Source organism: Gavialis gangeticus, unplaced genomic scaffold (genome assembly GCF_001723915.1).
Source record: "Gavialis gangeticus isolate Ggan-Ray unplaced genomic scaffold, GavGan_comp1, whole genome shotgun sequence".
Lineage (NCBI taxonomy): Eukaryota > Metazoa > Chordata > Crocodylia > Gavialidae > Gavialis > Gavialis gangeticus.
In genome coordinates, this window is record NW_017729025.1 from 37,546,074 (window position 1) to 37,570,554 (window position 24,481).

The following is a 24,481-nucleotide window of genomic DNA, read 5'->3' on the forward strand; positions in this document are numbered from 1 at the left end:
AGCACTGGAGCTTATTGCTTTGCATTAATTGCACGTGTACATGCACTCAGGTAGAGTTAAAATTCATGGGATATACAGTTTATGATAATTTTGTTTACTAAGCATCATTCTTCTTCCTTGCTTGCTCTCAGTTACCAATATATTTCTGTGGGTCTAGCACACAACATCATGCCACACTTTAAATACAGACTCAATCATCAGCTGAATAGAAAAGGCATAATTTAAAGCATAGTTTAGAAGAAGTAATGTGGTATCTGGGAGGGAAGGCCCAAGTATGAAACTTCTGAGAAAACTGAAGTGGTACCAGGGAAAAAACAGTTTCTAGCTATATGTACAGGTGAAAAAACTGCTTTGAAAGCGTGGAGATTAGTAGAGTTCATCCAGAGGATCAAGGGACAGCAGGGTAGGTCCTATGAGGAAAGGTTGCGGGACCTGAACCTGTTCAGCCTTCAAAAGAGAAGGCTGAGGGGGGATCTTGTGGCCTGTTATAAACTGGTTAGGGGGGATCAGCAGGCGCTGGGGGAGTCCCTGTTCCCCCGAGCGCCGCAAGGAGTGACCAGGAACAATGGTCACAAGCTGGCGGAGGGAAGGTTTAAGTTGGACATCAGGAGGCGCTACTTCACGGTCAGGGCGGCTAGGGTCTGGAACCAGCTTCCAAGTGAGGTGGTGCAGGCTCCCACCCTGGGGGTTTTTAAGAGGAGGTTGGATGACCACCTTACTGGGGTCATTTGACCCCAGTACTCTTTCCTGCCATGGCAGGGGGTCGGACTAGATGATCTGCTCAGGTCCCTTCCGACCCTAGAAACTATGAAACTATGAAACTATGAAAATGATGAATGTTTCTAACTGAAAGGACTACAATCCTTGCCCACAGCCACTCAAGGAAGTACGGTCTTGTGATTAAAATATCAGAGCGGGAATTAAAAGTCCTAAATTCTTTTCTGGCACTGATATCCTATGTGGCCTACTGGCTCCTCATGCATCAGTTTCCTCATTGGATTTGGTGACTGTGTACACATTTAAATTCATTGGGCATCTTTACATGTGCTCCAGGGTTTGGGAGTGCTTTAATCAGAGTGGCTCTCGGAGCCACTCTGATTAAAGGGCTGTCTTGCGTATTCAGCATCCTGTGCTTCAAAAGGGCAGTGGGGGAGTTTTAACTAAAGCTCGTTCAATGAAGCGCAGGGACACTGAATACACAAGATGTGGAGGCTGCTGGCACATGCTAATCAGTACACTCTAGCAGACTCCGATCCACCATAATTACAGCGTGTCAGAGCAGCATCCCTGCACATCTACAGGCACCTATTAATATTAGATAAGCTCATTAAGATTCTCAAACAGCAATACCAGGGCAAAATATCTTTATATGTCCCAGTTCAATCCCTGAGACAATGGCATTGGTATTTGGAACACTGATTTAGAGTAGCTGTTTTAGAACCGAAGATTGCTCTGGGTCCTGCTCACTAGTTTGCAGAGCAGTGGAAGGCCACATTATGCTAGAACAGCAGCCATTGTCTCTAGTTCTGCAATGATTAAACAGAGATTTTACATCATTCCTCCTGGGAATGAAAAGCAAGCACAAAAGCCAAACTGGGGATTAAAGTAAAGCTAAGAAAACCATGTGGGCATCTCTCCAGCAGGTTTCCACACAATCTCACTGACCTAAAGCTCAGCATAGAAATTGGGTGATTTTTTTTTTCTTCTAAACTCTTTATGATGAACTCCAATTGACAGAAAAAGACAAACATCCACTGGTAAGCAACAGAGCACTTTTTGCTGTGACTGCAGGGGACAGGGCTAGAAGCAACAGCCTTAAGATACAGCAGGTGAAATTTAGGCTGGAGATTAGGAGGAAGTTTCTGACTATGCGAGTAGTCAGGTCTTGAAACGGGCTAGCTAGAGAAGCTGTGGATTCTCCATGCTTGGAAATTTTCAAAAGCAGGTTAGACAGACACTAGCTGGGATGGTTGAATCATGCATGGTCCTGCCTTAAGCAGGGGGGTGGATTAGAGTCACTAGATGACTTTGTGAAGTCCTTTCCAGTCCTACTTTCCTATGATCCTAATGTGCAAACCACACAGAAAGCTGGCAGAGCTTTGCCTCTAAAGAATGTATGCACAAGTGCTTCTGATTTCAAATAGGACCAGCGGTCGGTGACCACCCACAGACACCACTGGTGGTGTAAGTGGCGAGGGGTGGGGGGTGAGCAGTGACCACCCACAGGCATGGCTGGCAGTGTCAGCAGCACTTTTCTCAGGGGGTACACCACCTATCTGAGGGGGTGTACATGCAGCCAAGTGCACCTCCGACACATTACCAAAGCCCAGTGCTATCTGCAGGAAGGGAGGGGAGAGAAGTGAGGGGAAGCAAGCTGCAGACTGGGGACTGTCCAGCCTGAGCTGAAGGTGGGGAGGGTGGATTGGAGCCCCCCCACCTTATGCCCCACCCAGGTCCTCAATTGGCTCCAAAGTGCGGCTTGATCCCCCAAGTGCCTGTTGGGTCAGGGGGGCAGCTCTAACTTGTGGAGCTTTATGTAAAGCACCATGAGTTAAAGAGTGGGGGCCTGCATGTCTGTCAGTGACCCAGTTGATTGGGGCAGGGTCCATGGTGGCTAGGAGGGTATTGCTGGATAGGTGGTGTATGTTTTTACATTTTTGTAGAAAATCTGTTGTGTCTTGGATAAAACTCAGTCTTTGGGTGATGAGAGGTTTTAGGATGGATTTGACGAAACCTGGTATTTCTTCAGTTAGGGATCCATGGTTGGAACCTATCGCCTAGGCAGATCTATAATTTCCAACCATGGAACCCTAACAGAGGAACTACCGGGTTTCACTAAATCTACCCTAAAACTTCTGGTCACCCAAGGACCAAGTTTTATCCAAGACACGAACTTTCTACAAAAATGTGAAAACATAGACCACCTTCCCAGCAATACTCTCCTAGCCACCATGGATGTTACCAGCTTATATACCCACATCCCACAGCAGGATGGCATCCAAGCCTGCCTTAGACATCTACACAAGCAAGTTAACAACTCAGAGTACAGACCTCAAGATATACTGAACTTATATAATTCATCCTCACACACAACAACTTCAGTTTCAACAACCAACACTTCCTCCAGGCCATGGGCACAGCTATGGGCACCAAAATGTCCCACAATATGCCAACCCTTTTATGGCCCACCTGGAATAAGAATTCCTCAAGAACTGGACCATTAAACCCATGCTATACCTAAGATACATAGATGACATCATCATTTGGACTGAAAACCTGGAATCTCTGATTGATTTCCATCATGAATTCAATAATCATCACCCCTCCATCAGACTCTCTCTTGAATACTCCGGCATCAACATTTCCTTTTTAGACATCATGATCAATATCCAGAATGGTAAAATACAAACCACCATATACAAGAAACCCATGGACCAGCATACACAGAACCAGCAAAAACACCACAAAAGCTGTAATATACAGCCAAGCTGTCAGATACCACCAAATCTGCACTGAGGAGAACACCCACGATTGTCACCTTGCAAATCTCAAAAGGGCTTTCACTCAACAAGGACACTTCTCTGGAGAGATAGATTGCACTTTTGAAAGAGCCACCTGGACACCACATGGAGAGCTACTGCAGTACAAAAAGAAAATCCCCACGAATTGCACACCATTAGTTATGACATAACATCCTTCCCTGGAACCTATACAGAAAGTCCTTAAACAATTGCAACCCATACTAGAAAAATACTGAATTTTTAAGGAGATCTTTCCAGAACCACCCCTCCTAGCCTTTAAACTAGCACTGAACTTTGCTAACCTCATCACCAGAAGCAAACTTCCCATTGGCGACATGAAGGGGGTGCATGCAGGTACATGTGCACCCCCTGATATTGGCAGTGCACCCCCTGACAGAAGCACTGCCGACACTGCCGGCAGCACCTGCAGGCAGTCGCTGCTCATCACCACCACGCCCCCGCTGCTGCCACTACTGCCAGCAGGCGGTCGCTGTGCCCCCACAACCTCCAAGGGCACGTGTCGTTAATGAAACTTCCTGTGGCCCAAACCATACCAAATGGATCCAGACCATGCTGCGACAAGAAATGTAAAACCTGCCAACACATCTCCACCGCTCCCACAATAACTACACCCCACAACAGAACCACCAACATTCCTGGACCTTACACCTGCACCTCCAGAAACGTAATATAAATAGCAACCAGTGCACTGAATGCCCTGATGGAAAATATGTAGGAGAAACCAAATAACAACTGCATACCAGAATGAACGCACACCGAAAATCCAAAGACAAAAATATCCAATTACCTGTGGGTGCACACTTTTCACAAGACAATCGTTCTCTCTCCAATCTCTCAGTTCTAATCCCCAAAGGGAATTTACAGACGAGCCTACAAACTTCACTTCATAAGTCTACTGTATACAAAAATCATGGACTAAATATAGACATTGGATTTATGGCACATTACAACCTGCCTACCATCTGATGACCCCAGGTAACTTGCCTGCAGCTGACCAGCTACATTCCTTCACACATTTCCCTCCTTTTTCTCCCCCTCCCCTCCTATTTCTATCCATTGTCTCCCAAACTACCACTCATTTGCATTTTCACAGACCTGCATGTTGCAAATTAGCTTCTTTTCTACCTTGGAAAACACATAACACCAGCCTCCCTATGCCTGAAGAAGAGCATCTGTGCCCAAAATCTTGCAAAGAACACTTTTTCCAACTACTCGGTCTAATAAAAGATATCATATCTACTCAAAGAACCCTACCTGCCTATGTCCTCAGACCAACGTGGCTACAACCAACAGCCCTGAGATCTGGGAGCTGCCCCTCTCCTTTGCCCACTTCTCAGAAAGCAACTGGCTTGCAGCTCAGCACTGTTTGCCTGTGGTTTTGTCGGGAGCTCCTCTGCATTGACCAGCTATCCTCCCACCCTACTGGTTATATCACACCTCCTGCTTGCAGACTACTTCCCTTGTAACTTTCTGCAGCTACTTCTGGCCCTGTGCCAGCCTCAGCCCATTTCATCTTTCTGCTTCACCCAACTGACCTTGAGGTTGCCACCCATTGCCGTAAAATGTGATTAGGAGACAATCCCAGCTGTCAGGCAGCCTGCTATCTAAACTAATCTCCATTGCCAGTTTCCATAGCTGCCACTATCATCCAGACACCACATGCCCTCAACAGCCCTTGGCCTCATTTCTGTGTCCGATCCACCATGCATCCTAGGTGTCACTCTTATTTCCAGATTGCTATGCATCGCAGAACTCACTGCTGAGCAGAAACTGAACCCTGACCCTGCTCCACCCAGAAGCACCAGGGACCTCAGTCTTTCCATCCATTTTATTCTGGGTGTTTGCCCAGGAAGAAGCCAGCAGTTGTATTACAGCATATTATCAGTCAGGTGTAATGACTGCAGTTATCTTTGCCTTCCTTATTTATCCAACACAGTTATGCTCTAAAGCAAAACAGCTGTGTTTTCTTTGCAATGCGATCAGCACAAGCTCATTGAATATTTTGGCAACTGGTTTTGTCACCTATATTTTCGTGAGGTGGTTACCTTGGCAATTGCACCTTTGTGTGGTTTGTCACCAAATGACGGCACCGGCTAGTCAAAAAAAAAAATCTTTCATCTCTGCAATAACAAGTTTAGCCTCTAATCCATTAATAGGAAATGAGAGACATAAATAGCCCTTCACTTTTTTTTATATAAATGTAGCTCCTGCTCGTTGTGTGGAGATTTACACTATTAGGAATTCTCTTCTCACGGTCAAAGCTGAAGGGACCAACAGTGTGGATTTTACTCATTCACAAAGAACAAGACTGTCTATGTAATCTTGACAAGCAGGTTACCCGAAACCCTTTGATCATGTTCAGGAGTTCTATAGGCCCCTGGTGAGAAAACACTCTGGACAACGCCAGTTTACAAGGGTTAAAATAAAAGACTTTTTTTTCAATCACAATCTCTCTATTGAGTTAGCTTAACAGGAATAGAAAACCACTCCATTTCTGTGCACACAGTTTACTCCCATGCCAGTTTAACCCCACTTCAGTGCTGTCAGCTCATCATTAGATAAGAGATTACAAGACTACTGCACGTGACATTACCAAGGTTTAAAGGTGCTGTGTCTACAGGTTTGGTAATGGGCCTTTTCAGTCATATCAAACTACCGTCAGTTAGTTTGAGCTAACTGCCTTCCCACATATTAAAGAGATGTTTGGTCCATATAAAGTGGAACTGCATTTGGAAACATCAGGCCCCAGGTCCAAAATAATAAGACCTCTTTGTTCAACCTAATCTGATGCAGTCTAAAAATGCTATTGCTAGAGCAAGCAACCTTGATGAGAATCACTGTGCTGCTTTGTGTTCCTGAGCTGTTCTACCAGTATAAGGCTCTCTGCCAGTGAGCTATCTCCTGACCAGAAGGATGAACTTGATCTAATAGTTTGAGGTTGGCAACGTACAGTGCTGGAGTGCTTAAACTCTGCCTGTGCCTGTGCCCATGCCCATGCCCATGCTGGGTAGCAAAGAATTGTGCAAGGGCTGTCATTGCATCTCCCCTCTCCAAAGCTGTGGGAGTAGCTTCCAGCTGGTAGGGGAGCTATACCAGGGTCCAATAGCTTCCAGTTGCATGCATGCCACCGGGGGGGGGGGGGGTGATCAGGGAGAAACATCATCATGAAAGTAGCTTCCAGCTGCCTGGCTCCGGCACACCTCCCCATCAGGTGGATACTGCACCAGTGTCCATGACATAGCCGCAGTGGGGGGCCTGAAAGAAGTGGCAGCAGTGTGGGTGCAGGTCCTCGCTGCCTAACCCTGGCGTGGGCAAAGGGAAACCTCCCTGCTGTTGATGCCCTAGCAAAGACACCCAACCTGCATCAAACCGGAACCAAGTTGTTCTGGCCCACAGCTTGAAAAGGTTATTTCTGTCTCTAAGTGCTACAGTCCAACATGACTTCATCTTGGAGGTTAGAGTCATACACAGAAATCTCATTTCACAGAGTTTTTCAGTCAAGTGAATAATTCCATCCATTCACTGAACACCATGAATTTCTTTTTCCTGCAAGTTGCTAGGACAAATTTGTTCTGAACTGGTAGTGATCAAAGGGAATGCATCTGTGTTTCTTTTTCTTTGCCTTTTGCTTTTTGAACCTTTTGAGAATGATCAGGTCACGTTTTTCTCTGTAACCACAAGGGGTAAAACTCACTTGAAAAATCAATAAAAGCTTAGACTTTTATGTGGTCTCTAGATTTTAACAGCAGGGGCTATAACAGGAAAAACCTGAAACACTGTGAAAGTTTGCAACCTTGCTAAACAAATATCTCCATTAAAGAGATAAATCAGCACAAGCTGCCAATCTTAACTGGGAGACTAGGGAGTGATCAAACCCTTGAAACCGAGCTGTCCCCTCACCCATTCAGGTTTGAAGGACACTGACACTGTCAAATGACCTAGCACATGCATTGTCCCCTGTAAGGATTTTGGACTTCAGGGCTGTTAATCTAGTATCATTAACACAATGTTTATTAAAAGAAATGTGAACAAAATAAATGAGCAGGATCTGTCCTTAATTAACAAAGAGATTCAGTTTTAGCATGGGTGTAAACAAAATACAAACAATTCCACTAGCATCCTGCAGAGTTTTGGGCCAGTACAGAAGGCCTAATAACAACACACTTATTACTTTTGTTCATAGATAGCTTCTCCTCTCTTCCCCCATCCCGCACAATATAAACCTTAGGACCATCTTGTGCAAGGTCAAGGAAAAGGGGAAGGTGTGGGGTTTGCCTAAGAGATACATGAGCAATGTTCCTACACAGGTCTGGGGTAATTGGAAGCACAAAACCCTCAGCTCATGACTAGGTAATATGAATGGGGATCATTATATCTATTTAGATCTAAGCTCTCAAGAGACCTCGGAGCTCTCCAATAACTCACACTGTACACCGCTTATTATTTAAATACCACATAGACCCCCCCCCCCCCCGGCACTCTTACACCGTCTTAAAACTTCCTGTAATAAGAGGCCGAAGTCCCTGTTTCTTTAAGAGGGGAGAGCAACTGGCTGCTGTGATGTGGCAGGAAAGAGTGGGACTTTGGGGCACATAAGCCCAGTGCCTAAGCCCAAATGGGCAGGCTGGCTCTATATGCCGCAGGGAGAGGAGCTCTCAAGAGAGAAGGGCTGCTGGAGGCAGGCACCCAAGCCACTCAAGAGAGCTGGAATGAGAGAGCTTCCGAGGGCTTGCTGAGGACACTGTGCATTAGTTCGTGAAGCAGCTGGCTTGTGTTTGTGTTGTGATTCAGCCAGATTCCAGAGGAAATGGACTGTGGCTGTAGGGGAGGTCTGGAGGCACAGAGCAGGGTGCCAGGGGTATTCTGTGTTTTGAGACCAGTTTTGGTAAGAGATGCGCGAGGCTGAGGTGCAGGAAGCCAGGGTCCAAGGCAGTGGACCTGGGCTTAGGGGGCTCAGATGGATTAAAAAGGTCTGAAGCCAGAAAAGCTGAAGCCTGGACAAGGGTTTTGGGGCCTGCAGGTCCCCTCCAAGTGGCACTGGAGAGTCATCAGCAAAGTATGGGTGGGACTATGGGGTCAGCTGAAGGCCATAATATAGCCCAGAAGGCACACCATGGGCAATCTGAATGGAGATATACACCCTGTAGTCCTTGGGGCAGAGTAGCCCCAAGGATTGCTATATGGGAGTCTAGACAAAGAGAAGAATACAGCAAAGAGGTTACTCTGGCCTCTGGAGGTAGCCTCCCCTTTCATATATATTAAGATCAAGTTGTGGTAGGTGAGAGACTGGGTGGAGGCAGCCAGGCAGCTCTGGCAGGCAAGCCTGACAGCAAGAGGGCATCAGACACCTGGAAAGGTCAGATACTCCAAGCCTGCTACACTTTCTAATACCATTCAGTTCAAGTAACTATAGTCCAGAATTATAACGTTTTCTTTTTATCTGGTGCTTGAAAAGGTTGAGAGCCAGTGGGCAGGATTGAGGAAATAGCCGAGCCAGCTTGATAGGCATGAAGAAGCTTGGCATGTGCTGGGTTAAGGCAGTTGGTTGTGATGCACTGAAGAACATACCTACCTCAAACAGGTAAAGAAATCGTGGAAACTTAGCTTTTGGACTTGCACTTCACCTTTGTTCTTTGACTCTTCTCTTGGTCAACATGAGGAGACAGGACAACAAGCAAGCTAAACTGCCCCCAGCTGACTCTGGCTACCTCAGTTGGTATGGCTGCCAGCTAATAAACAACAGCTCTTTCAGTGCCCAGCAAGGTACTCAATAGAACAGGCAATACCCTCATCTTCTGATAGTCAGCTCCTGGCTTATGGCTTTAGTCTGCTGATCTCTCACGCGGTGATCCCTTATAGCTACAGATGATGGCTCTGGACCTCCTGGCCAGCGCAACTCCATCTGAATCCCTGTTTCTGGCTCCCCTGCTTTATGGCTGTACCGTCTGGGTGACCACCTACATCTTGGAGACTTACAGATGTTGGTTTCCTGACCTGCCAGCTCTTGAATCCCTGAGTCTCGACTCTAGTCTGGACTTTATCTGTTTCTGATCATCAAACCATAACCACCCACATCCCAATCTGATACCCATGCTCCTGACTTCCCTCTTCACCTAGAGGTTTCTTCTTTGATGGAGTGGTGGTTTGCAGCATTGCAATCTATTATTTTCTATGAGCAAATGCCTGAGCCTGAATTAGAGATGGGTGAAAAGGGGACTAACCCAGAAGGACCTGAAAACTAATAAGGACAGATTGCTGTTGCAAATAAAGTTAGAGAATTAACCTGGAAAATAAACTAATGCTGAGAGTTTCATGGGATGAAGGTTAGAAGTTAATCTGAATCTAGTTTGAACTTCAGGATTTGTGCCTAGTTCTATAATAGGTCACATAAGGTGATAAGCCCAGCATGTAGTAGACAGTGATTAATCTGAACAAGACCAGTGTTTTGATACTCTATTGTTTTGTCATCATCCTTTTTGCTATCCTCTTGGCAACTCTGGAAGAATATTCAGTGATTGCTCCTAAATTTCTTTGGAGTGCAGTAATTTTCATCATCTTTTCTAGCAAAGCACCTGCTCCATACTATGTGTACTTATTGCAGGACTACTTTTCCATGTTCTGAAGTACAATTGTTGTCTATAAACCATGGGAATTTGAAATATTCTACTGTGTCCAACAGCATTGTCTCTCATTATCCAAATGTGGTATTATCTGTAACCTAGTATGTATTGTATAAGGATCATGTATTATAACTATGTGTTTTGATTCATTAAGATTGGTCCATAATTTCTGTCAGGCTCAAATTCATCACAGCTATAAGCCCTCTGAAATCAGTGGATTTATACTAGGTATGATTTTGGCTTACTGACACAGAACTTTTCTTAACAGAACAATAATACAACACTGCATTTTAGAATGACTTTGATAATAAAAGAGAGGAAAGGCCAGAATTCAAAATTACTCACTCAGTGCCAAACCCATGAAGCTGGTGGGCAAAAAAAAAAAAAAAATCACACACACCCAAGGTAAAAATGGAGGTGATAAATGATGCCAAGGATGAATTCAGTCCATTAGGTCCAGTCAGAACAGGAACTTACTCATACAAGTAGCTCTACAGAAGTCACTTACATGAACAAACCCAGCTACCACAAAGTTCCAGGAAGTTATCAGGGCTACAGCTTCCATTCGGTTCCTTAGGCCAGGAATATTATTTAGTGAAAGATCTTCAGTGCTACACAGGCAACTTACAAAAAGAAGATTAAACTACCTAGGATAAGTTTATGGAGGATATACAGAATGGGAAGTTTTGACTGTTAGGATGTGCGGAGCAGTGTTGTAATTTCCCAAGCTGCAGAACAGAGTGGACAGTGTTCGGTTTTTTCCCCATGGGTTACTACATGGGGCCAGGAAGGAATTTTCTTCGCTTATTGCTACAGGTGTCAAGGGGATTTTTTACCTTTTTCAGAAACATTGGGTGTTGGCTACAGCCAACGCTGAGGGTTTTGACTGGTGTGTGCCAGTGTTCCTGCTGGGACTAAAATACCTGAAGGTTCTTGGTTAGAGGGTCTGGCTCTTCCATTCAGGGCCAGAAAGATCATTCCCTTTTGGAGTCATGAAGAAATTTTACCCCATGATCAGACTGGCATGGACTATGGGGGTGTTTTGGCTTCTTCTGTAACAAGGGACACAGTCTCTTCCTGGAATCTCTGGAATGTATTTAACAAACAGCAGCGATAGGACACGCAGTGCACTCCTCCTCCTAGCAGGGGGTGTTCTTGGTACTGTGCCTCGTAGCTGCATGATGGGGTTGTTTGTGCAGTCTTAAGACAAACTTCCCAGGGTGATTTAAACACAAATGATCCTGCCTCAGGGAGCTGGACAAGATAACCTCCTGAGGTCCCTTCCAGCCATACTCTTTTATGGTTTCCAAGGATACCTACAACTCCACACTAGAATAGATTAGAAGAATCAAATAACTACAGCTTATACTCAAGAAAGATCAGACTTTGATAGAACAATTCTCAGTCTCTCCACTTCTGGCTTTCAAACAACCCCTCACCTTACCCAACTCATCATGAGAAGCAAACTCCCTACTGCCCAACAGAAGTCAAGTGGAACACAGCTTTGCAAAAATATTTAACCTATCAACACATTTCTGCCGCTGCTACAGTCAACACCCTGCACAATGAAACCTTCAGAATCCATAGTTCCTACACATGCCTTTCCCAAAATGTAGTATACCCAATTCAATGCACCAAATGCCCTCAGGGCAGCTATGTGGGGGAAACTAAACAGCAGCTATGTACCAGAATAGATTCCCACAGAAAAAATAAATAAATAATACATATATCTACCTAGCCTCTTTAAAAGATGAGCTTAGAAACAAAAATTTCTAAGTTGGCTGGATACTAAGGGTGTTTATAAATGTGCTCCGGGGTAGGAAGGGGAGGGGGTCGCTTTAATTAGAGTACCTCTGAGAGCCACTCTAATAAAGCGCCCACAGCATCATGTTTTATTCAGCATCCTGTGCTTCAAGATGGCAGTGGGGGTACTTTAATGCTCATTTGAGTTTTAGATAAAGCACCCCACCATCATTTTGAAATGCAAGGACACTGAATACATGCAATGAGGAGGCTGCTGGAACATGCTAATTAGCATGCTCCAGCAGACTTGATTAATCACTAATTAGCACATGTCAGAGCAGAGGTCCAGCACATGTATGCCCCAAGGACCAGGGTCTAAACTTTAATATTAGTTTTATGGCACATTATCATCTACTTGATTCCTACAAATGAAAAGTGAGAATAACACCCGTCAAAAGGGAAGAGGGTCAATCTCCAAGTAATCATCTTCTTTTCTTTTGCTAATTGTTTGCTACCCCTGGAAATTTCTCTCTCCCCTCCCCCCAACTTCTGTGCTGTGCTGGCTGTCATTCCCCAGACCTGATGATGAAAGTTGGACAAGCTTTCAAATGTAAGACAATCTCAACTATGCAGTTAGTTCAGCAAAAGATATTATCCTAAAAAAATTCTTGCCTCTTACAGAGAATATAGTCAATGAAGCCATGAGGAATATAATGTACAGACTCAAAGAAGCAAATGCATCCAGCCAGGAAGGATAAGTCCAAATAAATGGGTCCAAATAATATATGATTTGAATAGTTCAGGGCAAATGGTGAAGAATATTGAGCTAAAAAGGCTCTCTGGAAATCCCCTTGAAAAGGGCAAAACCGCAAATAGGAGGAAGAAGGTGCTGACACAGGTTTTAAGGAAGAGTGATTCATAGCCAAGCAACCACCACAGTAAAGCCACCAGCACCTAAACATGAAGTTTGAGGTCCCCATAAAAGTTGTCTAACTGTAGGACAATATCCAACAAAGTTTTCAATAAACTAAGTTCAGCAAAGCCAAAGTCTAAAAAACTCAACAGTTCCTATTTAAAACCAGCCTCAAGAAGTCCAGGCTCAGTCCTGCCATCCTCATCATGTAAGCAGTCCTGAATCAGTGGATCTACTCACCAGTCAGTGCTGCAGAAAGAGCCCTGAGAATCTGGATTATTCAGCTCTTTTTCGTGGTACTTTAACTCATCATATTTAGGTATTTTAGACCTAAACATGTAGCTTGGGTGCTGGAAAGGAGAAGCACAAGTTGCAGGGAGAAGCAATTTAAGGTGAAGGCAATATGTGTTTGTAGGGTTCAAAAATGTCTGCAGCAGTTGAGACATCTTTGTAAACAGTTGCTTTAAGAAAGAGCATATTTAAATTTATACAGGAGGAGTCCTTCTGCATTGTTACAAGCATGTGATTCATGAAGCACCCAGAATGAGTTAATTTGCCATGTTCAATATCTACTGTTTTGGTTTTTTGTTTGTTTGGTTTTTTCATAAGAAAAAAAAATCTGTTCTCCCTTATTTTGTATAAAAGAGGAGTTATTTCTTGTACTCACTCTTCACTCTCTATATTTGGAAAGGAATCACATCCTCTTCTCTCGAGCAGAGGAAGGGGGAAGCAATTATACACATGTGCTTTGAATATGTAGCACATTTGCAGAACTTTAGAACATTGAAAGTTGATTCAGACATGTTGGGAAACAAGGTTCTGTGAATGAGTCTACCAATTAATTCACAGCACTTCTCAGAACAAGAAAGAATTAAAATTGGATGCTAGAGAACTTCTCTATCAAGAGTTGCCTCCTCTTCCTGTGTCTAAATTGTTATCTAATAAAGTAGGGGCCAATTACAGCACTTAAGAATGGCCTGCATCTAATATGAGTTGAAGTTGTTATTGGCTTCTTATGTTCAAGTGTTTTACATATGAAATTTTAATATCTCAGACTTTGGAAGGCCAGTTAAACTTCTATAATAAAAGGAACTAGACCAAAAACACCAGAGCCTTTCATACAGCTGTTATACTTGTGTAACTCTATTTCTGCTAATGGGGTGGACTCCTGATCCACCCATATTCAGGAAAGACTTCAGGACCTGAAGTTCATTCATACCAAGATATATCTTAGAAAGCAGGCATGATTAGAATATATAAAAAAGATGTACTGGAAATAGGCTAAGTTCAAAGTTAGGGTTCAGATTTGGGGTGAGTCAGAAGCAGGTGTTGGAACACAGATCTGAGAGGATAGAAACTTTTCACACAAATTAATAGAGATTTTAGTAGGTCAGGTAAACTCAGCAGACTTTGTCCATCTTGAATGAAAGGAAATCGTAAATTCAGCCCTTTCTGCAAGTTTACCTCGCTGCTGGGATGCATCCAAATGAAAGGGACCTCTTTTAACTTGGGCTCTAACCCAGACACACATCTGTAGAGGCAGATTTGGCTACAAGGCTTCAAATTCCAGTCCTGTGGACTCTTGCAACGTTGTTGCAGAAAAAAAATCTGTATTTTCTCTTAAAGGCCAAGCTGCAGGAATCAGGATATTGCAAGAGGATTATCTGACCCTGTTGTGAAAAATGCCAAATTTCTAGCCCTCCTGCTTCTGTAGAGCAGGAGTTGTCAACAGGGGGTATGCACACCCCGGGGGTACTTATGAAGGACCTAGGGGGTATGCGCAGGTAGAGACAGAGCATTTCCACCCACCACCCTGCACCACCACCTCCCAGAAGCAGGGCCAGGGTGGGGAGGGGGGGAGGCGAAGACATCAGTGCTCCTCTGTGGGCCACACAGGTCACCCACCACCCCACACTGTAATCGCTCTGCATCTGGCTGCACACAGACCCCACCACCACCACCACATGCTCCCCGCTGCTCCACGTCTGGCAGCATGCCACCCCTCTCCCCTGCTCTGTGTCCAGCTGCAGGGGGTACACATATTAAAAAAGGTTGAAAAGCCCTGCTGGAAAGAAAAGCTTGAATGTGTGAAATTAGTATAAACTGAAGGCTCAGACACCAAAAGACAAAAAAAAAAAAGAAACTCATGATTTCAAGCTAATTCCATGATTTCTAAAAAACTAAGTTAGGGCCAGACATTCAAAAAACCTGAGTCAGAATTGATTAAATCTTTGCAGGTAAGTCTAACCTGGCTAGGCTAAACTGGTTTGTAACCGTGCAGACATCCCCTCTGGACTGAAAAAATGCAGGCACTTGCCTGCAGTGGCTCATGCTAGAAGCCAGGGGGTGCTAAAACAGCCCTCCCTTCCCCGCTATAGAGCTGAGCTGATGGGGGCATAGCTAGGCCCTGGCAGGAAGCTATGACTGGGGAGGGGTAACCCCTCCCCCCCCCTTGATAACAGAGTGTTTATCAGCTCTGTTATCAGCATTTTAGCACTGCATCAGAAAACAAAGCCTTGCTCATTAGTTCAAGCTCTTCTTAAACAGTTTTTTCCAAGGAAGGAATGGAGGGACATTACCAGCTGATCTGCTGATTAGCTCCAAAAAGCCCTAAGCAGACACTGTCTTGTCTGCCTTAAACAGACACCTCTCAGCATTAGCTAGCATACCATGTGCTGGCTATGGTCTGTGCTATGGGAGAGGAGGAAGGGATCTCTGCTTAAGCAGCAAGTGATTGAGGTGCGGCAGTGGCACAGGGAAGCCAGGCAGACCCTGTTGTGCCTGCAAGTCTCTGCTGGAGCTCCAGCCAGGGAGCAGAGGGGAGGGGCCCACCCAGCCCAGAGAGCATGCTGGGTTGCTGGGGGACTCTGATTTAACTTAAACCAGGAAGGGGTCTGGGACAGACATTGCATAAACCGGTTTGACCCAAATCAGTTAAGTTTGATACTACATTCAACCAGGTTCATCTCAAACTGGTTTCAGCCATTTTCAGACTGCTTTATGTGCACTGAATGTCTGTTGTGTTACAGGTTTAAACTAGTTCTGATCACTTAAACCAGTTTATGCGTAAAGTCTGTCTCTAGCCCTAGATACCAGTTCCCTCTAGTATTCAAGTATATTTGATTTCTTGGCCTTTTTTTCTGGTGGTTTCTTTAGGACCTTCCAAAAATATAGCCACCTTTCTGGTGGCTTTTTCTTAGAATAACTGTACTTCCTTCCTTTGTCATAAAAGTCAACAACACAGGTGTGACCAATAGCAGAGGAAAGGAAGAAAAAAAAAACCTATTCACCATTGTCTGGTTCAGGAAAGAGGCACATCAGTCAACTTCTACCAAGTTCCTCTCTTATGCTTCAATGAATGGCCATTGATATAGGAAACAATGAGGTTATAGGGTTTCTGGTGAAATTCACCTCAGATTCCCAAGCATGTAAGAAAAGGCTGGGCTTCTTATAAACAACAGTAAGGTAAAACCTGAAACTTCTTCAGAAAGCACCCAACATCACTGAAAGGAGAGTGTCATTATAATAAAAACATCATCATTATAATGGAACAGACCAAGGAGAACATGAAGCCTAACTCATTCTTAAGGCAGTTGTTCTCAACTTCGTTACACTCAAGGTGCCTCTTGGAAAAGGCCAGCTCTTAACTTCCACCTGTTTGTTGACTACAGAAAAATAAAGCACTTCTGGAAGAAGTCAGAATGTTTCTGATGTTATCAATACCTATTTGAAAGCTCTGGGTTTACTTTGTGAATTAGGTAGATGTCCATGCATCCAAATATTACATAGCACCCCTCTGCAACCTTAAAAGGATCTCACGACATCCCAGGGTGCTGCAATACCCTGGCTGAGAACCACTTCTTGAAGGACACCAACTGGCTCCCCATGTTACCTGTTAAATTGATACAACTTTATTTCTTCATCAAGAGAAAAAGAAGCAGCCGAAACCTGGAGCACAAAATAATAAAATAGAGCCATGCAGGAATGGAATTTAAACTGGTGAGTAGTTGCCTTGTAAACAGCAGACAAGCCACATTATTCTCTTGGTTACTATTAACAGTTTTCTATCCTTCAGGAAGAGTATGTCATGAAAAGGTGAAAAATAAATGTCCAAAGGCTCCAGTAGATTCCTGTACAACTCAGTGGGAACTTTCCTGAATAAGAACTGAGAAAAGTCTTATGCACTTAACCCTCATTGACTACAAGGGGAGGGCTGTAACAAGGTTTTACATTCTGCTGTTAAAAAGACTCATAATGACAATCAAAATGTCTTAAGCTTTGTGTAACGATTAGTTGCCCATTATCTGTATTTCTCCTGAAGAAGTCAGGAAATACAACATTTTTATAAAATTAAGAATTTTCATGTAAATCATGGGTTTATCAGCTACCCCCAATTCACAAAGTCAACCAAAAAAACCTGTGTTCAGAAAGAGAAGAGTAAAGGCAAAAATAAAGTCTGCGCCTGCCTGAACAACTATGAAAACTGTGGTGATCTAGGCAACACTCGGTGGTAGCAAGGGAATTTGCTGGCACACTAGCATTATCCATATATCAATTTTCCTTTATTTCATGAGGCTATAAAACCAGACAGCAGCAAGAGCTCACTGTCATATGCTAGTTGTTTGCAGTGTTCAGCTGGAAGCTGAAGGAATATGGAATGGAGGCCTCTACTGAAGAGACTCAGAGACATAAGCAAGGGTCTTTGCAAAGTCAAACAAAAACTAGTGTTTTTGGAAAAAGTCTGGTCAGCTTTCAGTTTCTAGACCAGTTCTTACAGAACACTAACTACAGACTGAGAGTTTGTACAGTATCAGAATGGTACACTAGTCATTCATATTCTGCATCTTTAATGCATGAACTTTTTCAAGCCAGGTAATTTCTCTTGTCCATGCTCATTCACTACATACATTAGCAAAATGTCCAAATCTCAACACATGCATTCCTAATGGAAACCTAGGAAAATGTAAGTGCATTGTAAGGTGAGAGATATCATGAATTTACCACAATCTTATAACAGAAACCACAGCTATTAAACAGAATCAATTTACAGTAAATTAACAACATATGATTTTCTTTGCTAAACAAATATCAGTCAAAAAAAGGCCTGGAAAGGACTTAATGTAACTTCCTGTTTGGGTTGGGGGAGGGGGGACCCCAACCCAAACAAAAGCAGATTTACTATGTTTTTCTGGGATACAGGCATCAAATCTCCACTGTCTCCTCATGTAGCACTGTAACAGAGACAACCCTTCAGGATTCATTTGGATTCCTCTAGAGTCAACAAAATGGGCAACTTACCCCAAATGAAAAAGAAACCAAAAGCACAACCGGAGCTTGTTCTGGTGCATTACTGTCAAACTTGCTAAGTATGGAGACCTGACAAGCTACCTATTGCATACTGCTGACAGAAGGCAAGCTAAAAATAATGTGAATCGCCGTGACTGGAACGTGACATCTCCAGGACCATGTAGGTTATTATATATGTGCTGCCATTTCTCGGGTATGGAAGCTAATTTTTAATTCCAACACTCCATTTATTCTGCTTTTTCTATACACGTGCTGAATATTTATTTAACTCTATGGTCCTGCAATAACATCTGAAGTGTTATTGCAGGACACTTAAGATCTTTCTATGCCCTACTATTTATGTCAATGTATGCCAAATTATAAAATACGAGATAATCACTTGGAGGGACACTGAACAAAACCTCTCTCATGGTTTGCAGTTCTTGGGACCAGCTCCTGAGCTGGTGTAAATTGATATAAATTAATGGAGCAATGATTTACACTAGGTGAAAATCTGACCCACTGTTCTACTTCACTTACTGCTATTTATTTCCTATCAGTATGCAACAAGCTAGGATGCCATATTGTATTTTTTCATAAGCAGCTTCGTTTCGCCTCTGTTCAGAAATTTTTATAGTGCAGGATGAGTAAAACAAGTACTGTAACTATTTGATGATTCAGTGATGCCAGCATTCAAGAATATAACTTCCTAAAGGCTCCAAAGAAAAAATGGGAAGTATCCAAAAAGCACCACCCTGCCTCCCCCGCCACAAACCACAACTGTTCACTCGGCAAAGCCTAGGTCTCTGTTAACTTAAAAAAACAAAACAAAACAAAAAAACCCCAAAACAACCAAGCCTACACTTCCCTTGCTAGATTCTGTAAATATCCCTTCACTTCCTTTTTTTTTTTAAATGACAAATGCATTGATGTTACTACAGACAGTTCAATAATCCCTCAGTTATTCAATTTGATACAATGTTCTGAGCCATTACATACAATAATTCACAAATGTACTCAAGACTGGACACCTTCCTGAAATATATGCTGTAGTTAGGCAAGGTACTGGGTGGGCTAAGTGCAGTTGATGCAAGTCTATGGCTTGTGTTAGGCAGAAGCTCAAACTAGGTGATCTAATAGATTCATAGATTTAATCTACAAATTAGCCCTAAGGAACACAAATTCCCTAAGGTGCTCCAGAGTGGAGCGCTTTCATTTAATCTAGAAGGGACAATGAATCTCTGAGTTTTCGTATGCCCTTGCTCTCTGATAATGCATAAATTTAAATGGATCAAGGGGGTGGGAGGAAGGAACCTTTATAACACTCTTATGAGGAAAGAGAAATAGCTCTCTAGACTGGTTATCAAAAATTAAAATAAAGCATTTCAGGATGAATCAAAGTCTCCCCCATTTTGGTCTGCTTTGGAGCAGAGTTGTGTGAATGTTGAGAGCAAGTACTTATGAGTGTTCATATTAATAAAAATGAACTTGCTCTGATGACGTTAATGTTCCTTTCAATTCCTTTTTTGTTAATAGCCTTTGCAAGAATTTTCACTTGCAACATTCCTTAAAAAGTAAAAGTCTTACATAGTACATCCTTCTCCACTGTGCTGGTAGGCTAATGCTACCTCTCAATTACCTGAATAAACTACTACTTACTTTGACAGTATTGTGTATTGCTTTGCATGGATGCGAATGTTGGCACAAGGTACAGAAGAGTGGAAAATATCAGGCTAACTGCTCTCCAGGAAACGTTTGTCCAGCTATCCTGCTGGGGCAAGACCCACTGCTTCCATACTCTTATTTATTTAAATTAAAGTCATATTGAAACATATTGAATTTCAAGCATATTTTTGCACACATTTTTGGTCAAGAGGGAAAAAAGGCAGTTTGATGGTCAGAGCAAGCAACAAGAGACTTGCAAATACTTACTTGATTTTTCTTCCTTGATGTTGTACTCTAGCATATCAGGAGCTTCATTCTGGGATGGGTAGCAGAATGACAGGACCATATTGTTCATGTTACCATCTTTCCTAACTAAAAATATCTGCAGAAGAGGAGAATAAATGGGAGCTGTATTACATTATATGAGCTTATGAACTTAATTTTAGAAGATTAGCAAGGAAGTGTTTCAGTAGCTATTTCAATTAATCTCGAGAATGTTTTTTTCAATTGATCTCTATGTTTCATTTCATTCTCCACTGACAAACTGAAGTGGCTATAACTACTTAGTAGTAGTATATTCTTTGGGTGCAGTTCATTTTGCCAGGAAAGTACTTATGCTCCCCTTAAAATCACACCTAAACCCAAGGCAGTCTGTATTACTAACATACATTTAAAGCTATGCTTTTCCTGAGTTGTAAAGTGACATCAAGATTCTGGCATAAATGAATGTAGAATATGGGTTGTATACATCTTTACGGATATAGGGATAAAAAAGGCCAAGAGTTGATCTTATAAATAATAATTCTGCTTTCAGGGCCAGAGAGGCTGAGAACACATGTATGTAATAGAACAAAACACATGCAGGTGTAATCAAGAAAAAGGCAGCCTTTTAGGTGTGAGTCACATTTTTTCTTTGTATTGTGAGCACCCGATGAATTCCTAAGAACCTTTCTAATTAGAGTTCAGCAGCAGGAATATTTTTAGCTTAAACCATGAAAACCCAGGTACAAAGAGAGAAACCCTTACTGCCACTTCCTCCTTAAAGAAGCTTTACGTGGGAGAGAGAAAGAATTTATAAAAGCTATTTCAAAATGCAAATAATTCTAAAGTCATAGTATTAATGGTAGAGAGAAGCACAAGTCTCCAACATAATTAAATTATTACAGAAAAGGAGAAATATCCCAAGAAAGCATTAATTTTTCAGTAAGAGAAATTAAGAGGAGCTCGTCTAGAAGCCAAGTGGCAATAGAGTGCACTGCCATATGGGGGGAATGAACATGGGGTCTGATCTGGGAGGGTTACTGATGCAGAGCACTCAGATGGTGGGGCTCAGAGCACCTCACAGGGCTTTCAAACAGGAAAAACATGAGGCAGCTTTGCTAAGATGTGCAAGGTGTGTCCACTTGGTTTCTGGTACAACTGAATACAGAACAGGAGCCTCATCTTGCCACCTGCCCACCAATGTAAAATTCAACCCTGCAGCACTTTGCCTTCAATGCAGGATTAAGATCACTGAATGTGCAGCCCAACCCCAAACCCTGACACAGACAGTATAAGTGCCTACCTGAACAGGAGGCTAAGGATGGAGATAGCTGGTGGGGAAAGGGAATCCCAAGTCCTCCAATCATCTTTTGCCCTTTCAAAACCCCTGGGCCAGGTCACTGCCAGTCAGCCCATCACATCATGAAACCAGATGCCTTTATGTCCTCTATTTTTCTCTTGTCGGGTTTCTAACAATAGAGGACAGAGTAGCAGAAAACTGGAGTCCTCTGTGGTGGCCACCCTACCCCCTGGCCCAGTTTCTCTCTCTCAGCTAGGCCTGTTGGACCTTCCAGGCTTTGGCCCCTCTCCCCAGTCTTTAGCCCTAGATGCCCACTGGGTCCTGGACCCTGGCAGGTCTCTCTGGGGCTTAGCACCTCATACTACAAAGTGTCTCTGAGGCACTCCCTTGTGACTCCTATTTCTAATGGCATCATTTCCTTGACCTCAGCCCCACCTTTGCCTGGACATCAGCCCCTCAGGCACAGACCTCAAGACTTCCTCTGGCTGCCAGTCCCCAACCAAGTGCCTTTCAGGGCACCTACCCTCCCAGGCCCCACTGTGCTTGTGCTTGTGCTTGTGCCTGGGCCTTGACCCTTGCAGCCCTTCACCTACCTTACTCTGCCTGCCCTTTGCCCAGAATGCCCCAGGGACCCCCTCTTCCACAACCCAGCCACAACCCAGTCCTCAGGTATAACACAAACCCCAAACAGCAACAGAAAAAGAAAGACATAACTTATCTTCCCATATAGTACAACTGCAAAGATCCTTCTGTGTATCTGAGCCAGTCTGACCTTGACCCCCTGGCTCAGGCTGACATGGCCCTTTCTCCTTGCTGTTAATAATATTGAGGTGTTGCTAACCCCTAATCAACAGCTGCCTGCAATGTGGAGACTGAGTCTTGCAGCTCCCTTAACTGGGCACCTGGTGGGCAGCATTTGCCACTATCCTACTCTTCTTTCTTTCAGGTAACAGGGGCAGGGGCCCCCAGTTACAGGACATTAAGTCATTGACTTGCTCTGTGCCTTAGCTCCCCCTCCCCCACCTGAAAGATGGGAGTGATGTCCAAGCTGTGGTACTGGTTAGTGGTGAGATTCAATCTGTGTTGGACTCTAAAGCTCCAAGCTGAAGGCCTGGTGTTGCTTCCCTGGTGGTTCACACTGATGAGGGGAGAAGTGAAATCCAGAGACCCGCTGGTTCTATTTTCTGCTCATAGATCCTTGTCATGGGTCCAGAGGCTAAACATAGTTCAGAGCCGTTTAACAGGGGTTGTGTCCTCAGAGCAGCAGCAGGCACTCCTGGTATCCACACAGCCAGTTAGCAGCCTTCTTTCAACTACAGCCTACAACTTCACTTCTGCAGGACCTGGTATAAGCACATGGTACAGCATCTGCTGCTGTCGGGGTGGGGGGAATCATTTTTCCAAGAGCTCGTGCTCAAGCTGCTGTTTTCTAAAGTCCAGTCCATGGGGACCACACAAGCCAGTAGGCTAACTCACCAGCTTGGCACATCAAACACCATTGCCAGCAGCATCAGGATTCCTGGACCCACTCAGGCTGCAGCTTTATTTCTCCACATTAAATCAGGTCAGCATAGAAAGCGGGTCCTTTCCCCCCGTACAGAGTTCCCTGCAGATTTTACCCTTCAGGTCCTGCACCTGACTGCTAAGGGAATCCTCTTCCTCCTGCGGCAGCCCTTCCCCAACAGGCTGCTGTACCCAGTGACTAGCCCCTTGCAGCCCAAAGACAGGCTGTCTTATATGCCAGTAGGCCTGCTTCTGAGTGGCCAAGCTCCTACCTATCACATGACCTCATGCACTTATTTCCTTTTCTGTGATAGGAGGGCTCACATTTGTGCTGGGTACTGAGTTGAGCTCAGCCTACTTAAAGGGCCAACTCACCATGTGGCAAGACTGATCTTTATAAAATTTGAAGTTGTAGAAAAACATTCTGGCTTTATTTTACCCGAGATGGACTTTCCTTCTGAAACCTTCCTTTCATAAGCACCGCTTTATTAAAGCTGGGTTTTTTCTACTCATGTCTTATTCATCAGAGTTTCACTTAAGAAGGACCCAGCAGCACTGTAGAGTTCACAATGAGCTGTTCCCTCAGGGAGATGAGCCTCTCACCTCGTGTGTACCTCTGCCCCTCTAGCTCACATAAGGAATGTCTCATAATGGGTATTCATGCCGAAACCAGCAGAACTACTCACATGTCCACATCCTGCTAATTTCAACTAAAACATCAGATTGGGGTCAGTTTTTGTCGTCAGTACTCATCCCCAATTGTGCACCTGTCTAAGACTGGGCTTTACTGTTGAGCAAGCTATGGGAGAGTGCCCATTCCCACAAGCACTACTGGGAGTAACGAGGCATACTGGCTATAAGTTGACTGAGAGTAGATTCAGGCTACATATCAGGAGGCACTACTTCACAGTCAGGGTGGCTAGGATCTGGAACCAACTTCCAAGGGAAGTGGTGTTCACTTCTACCCTGGGGGTCTTAAAAAGGAGGCTAGATAGACACCTTGCCAGGGTCGTTTGACCCCAGCACTCTTTCCTGCCCAGGGCAGGGGGTCAGACTTGATGATCTGCTCAGGTCCCTTCTGACCCTACCAACTATGAAAGTATGAAACTATTTTAATAGAAGTGCCCTGAAAAAGACAAATTTGGTCTAAGTATCCTATCCAAAATCTGAGCGGTCACAAAGCTTCCTATAGTGCATGGATGACCTCTACCTGACTCAAGAAGTCTATGGGCCAATGAGAGGTAAAGTGCTGCTCGACCTGGTACTGGCTACTGGGGATGACCTAATCGGCGACCTAGTGATTCATGGGAAGCTGGGTGACAGCAACCATGAGCTGATCACCTTCACCATCCGCTGTAAAGCTGGCAAGTCAGTCAGCAACACGGAAGTCCTTGACTTCAGGATAGCTGACTTCAACAAGCTCAGAAGGCTTGTCAGTGAGGCCCTAAGGGACCACAACCCCGGGGGAGGGGGGGGAAGGAGTTCAGGAAGGGTGGTTGCTCCTCAAGGGAGCAATCCTCAATGCACAACCTAAGTCTATTCCATCTCGGAGGAAAGGCAGCAAGAGGGCACAGCAGCCCCTTGGATCTCCAGGGATCTCCAGGGATCTAGCAGACCTCCTGAAAAGACCTCCTGTGACATGACAACT

At 44.1% G+C, this 24,481-nt stretch overlaps 1 protein-coding gene across 3 annotated transcripts in view; it reads right to left on the reverse strand.

Moving 5' to 3' along the window:
- The window catches only part of RIN3 (Ras and Rab interactor 3), a 152,383-nt gene that overhangs the window by 59,742 nt on the left and 68,160 nt on the right, over nucleotides 1-24,481 (reverse strand). For all 3 annotated transcript variants that reach the window (XM_019518643.1, XM_019518641.1, XM_019518642.1), the window contains exon 3: nucleotides 20,037-20,151. In XM_019518643.1, coding sequence (XP_019374188.1) covers nucleotides 20,037-20,151 — 115 coding nt within the window. The remainder of the gene's footprint in view (nucleotides 1-20,036; nucleotides 20,152-24,481) is intronic.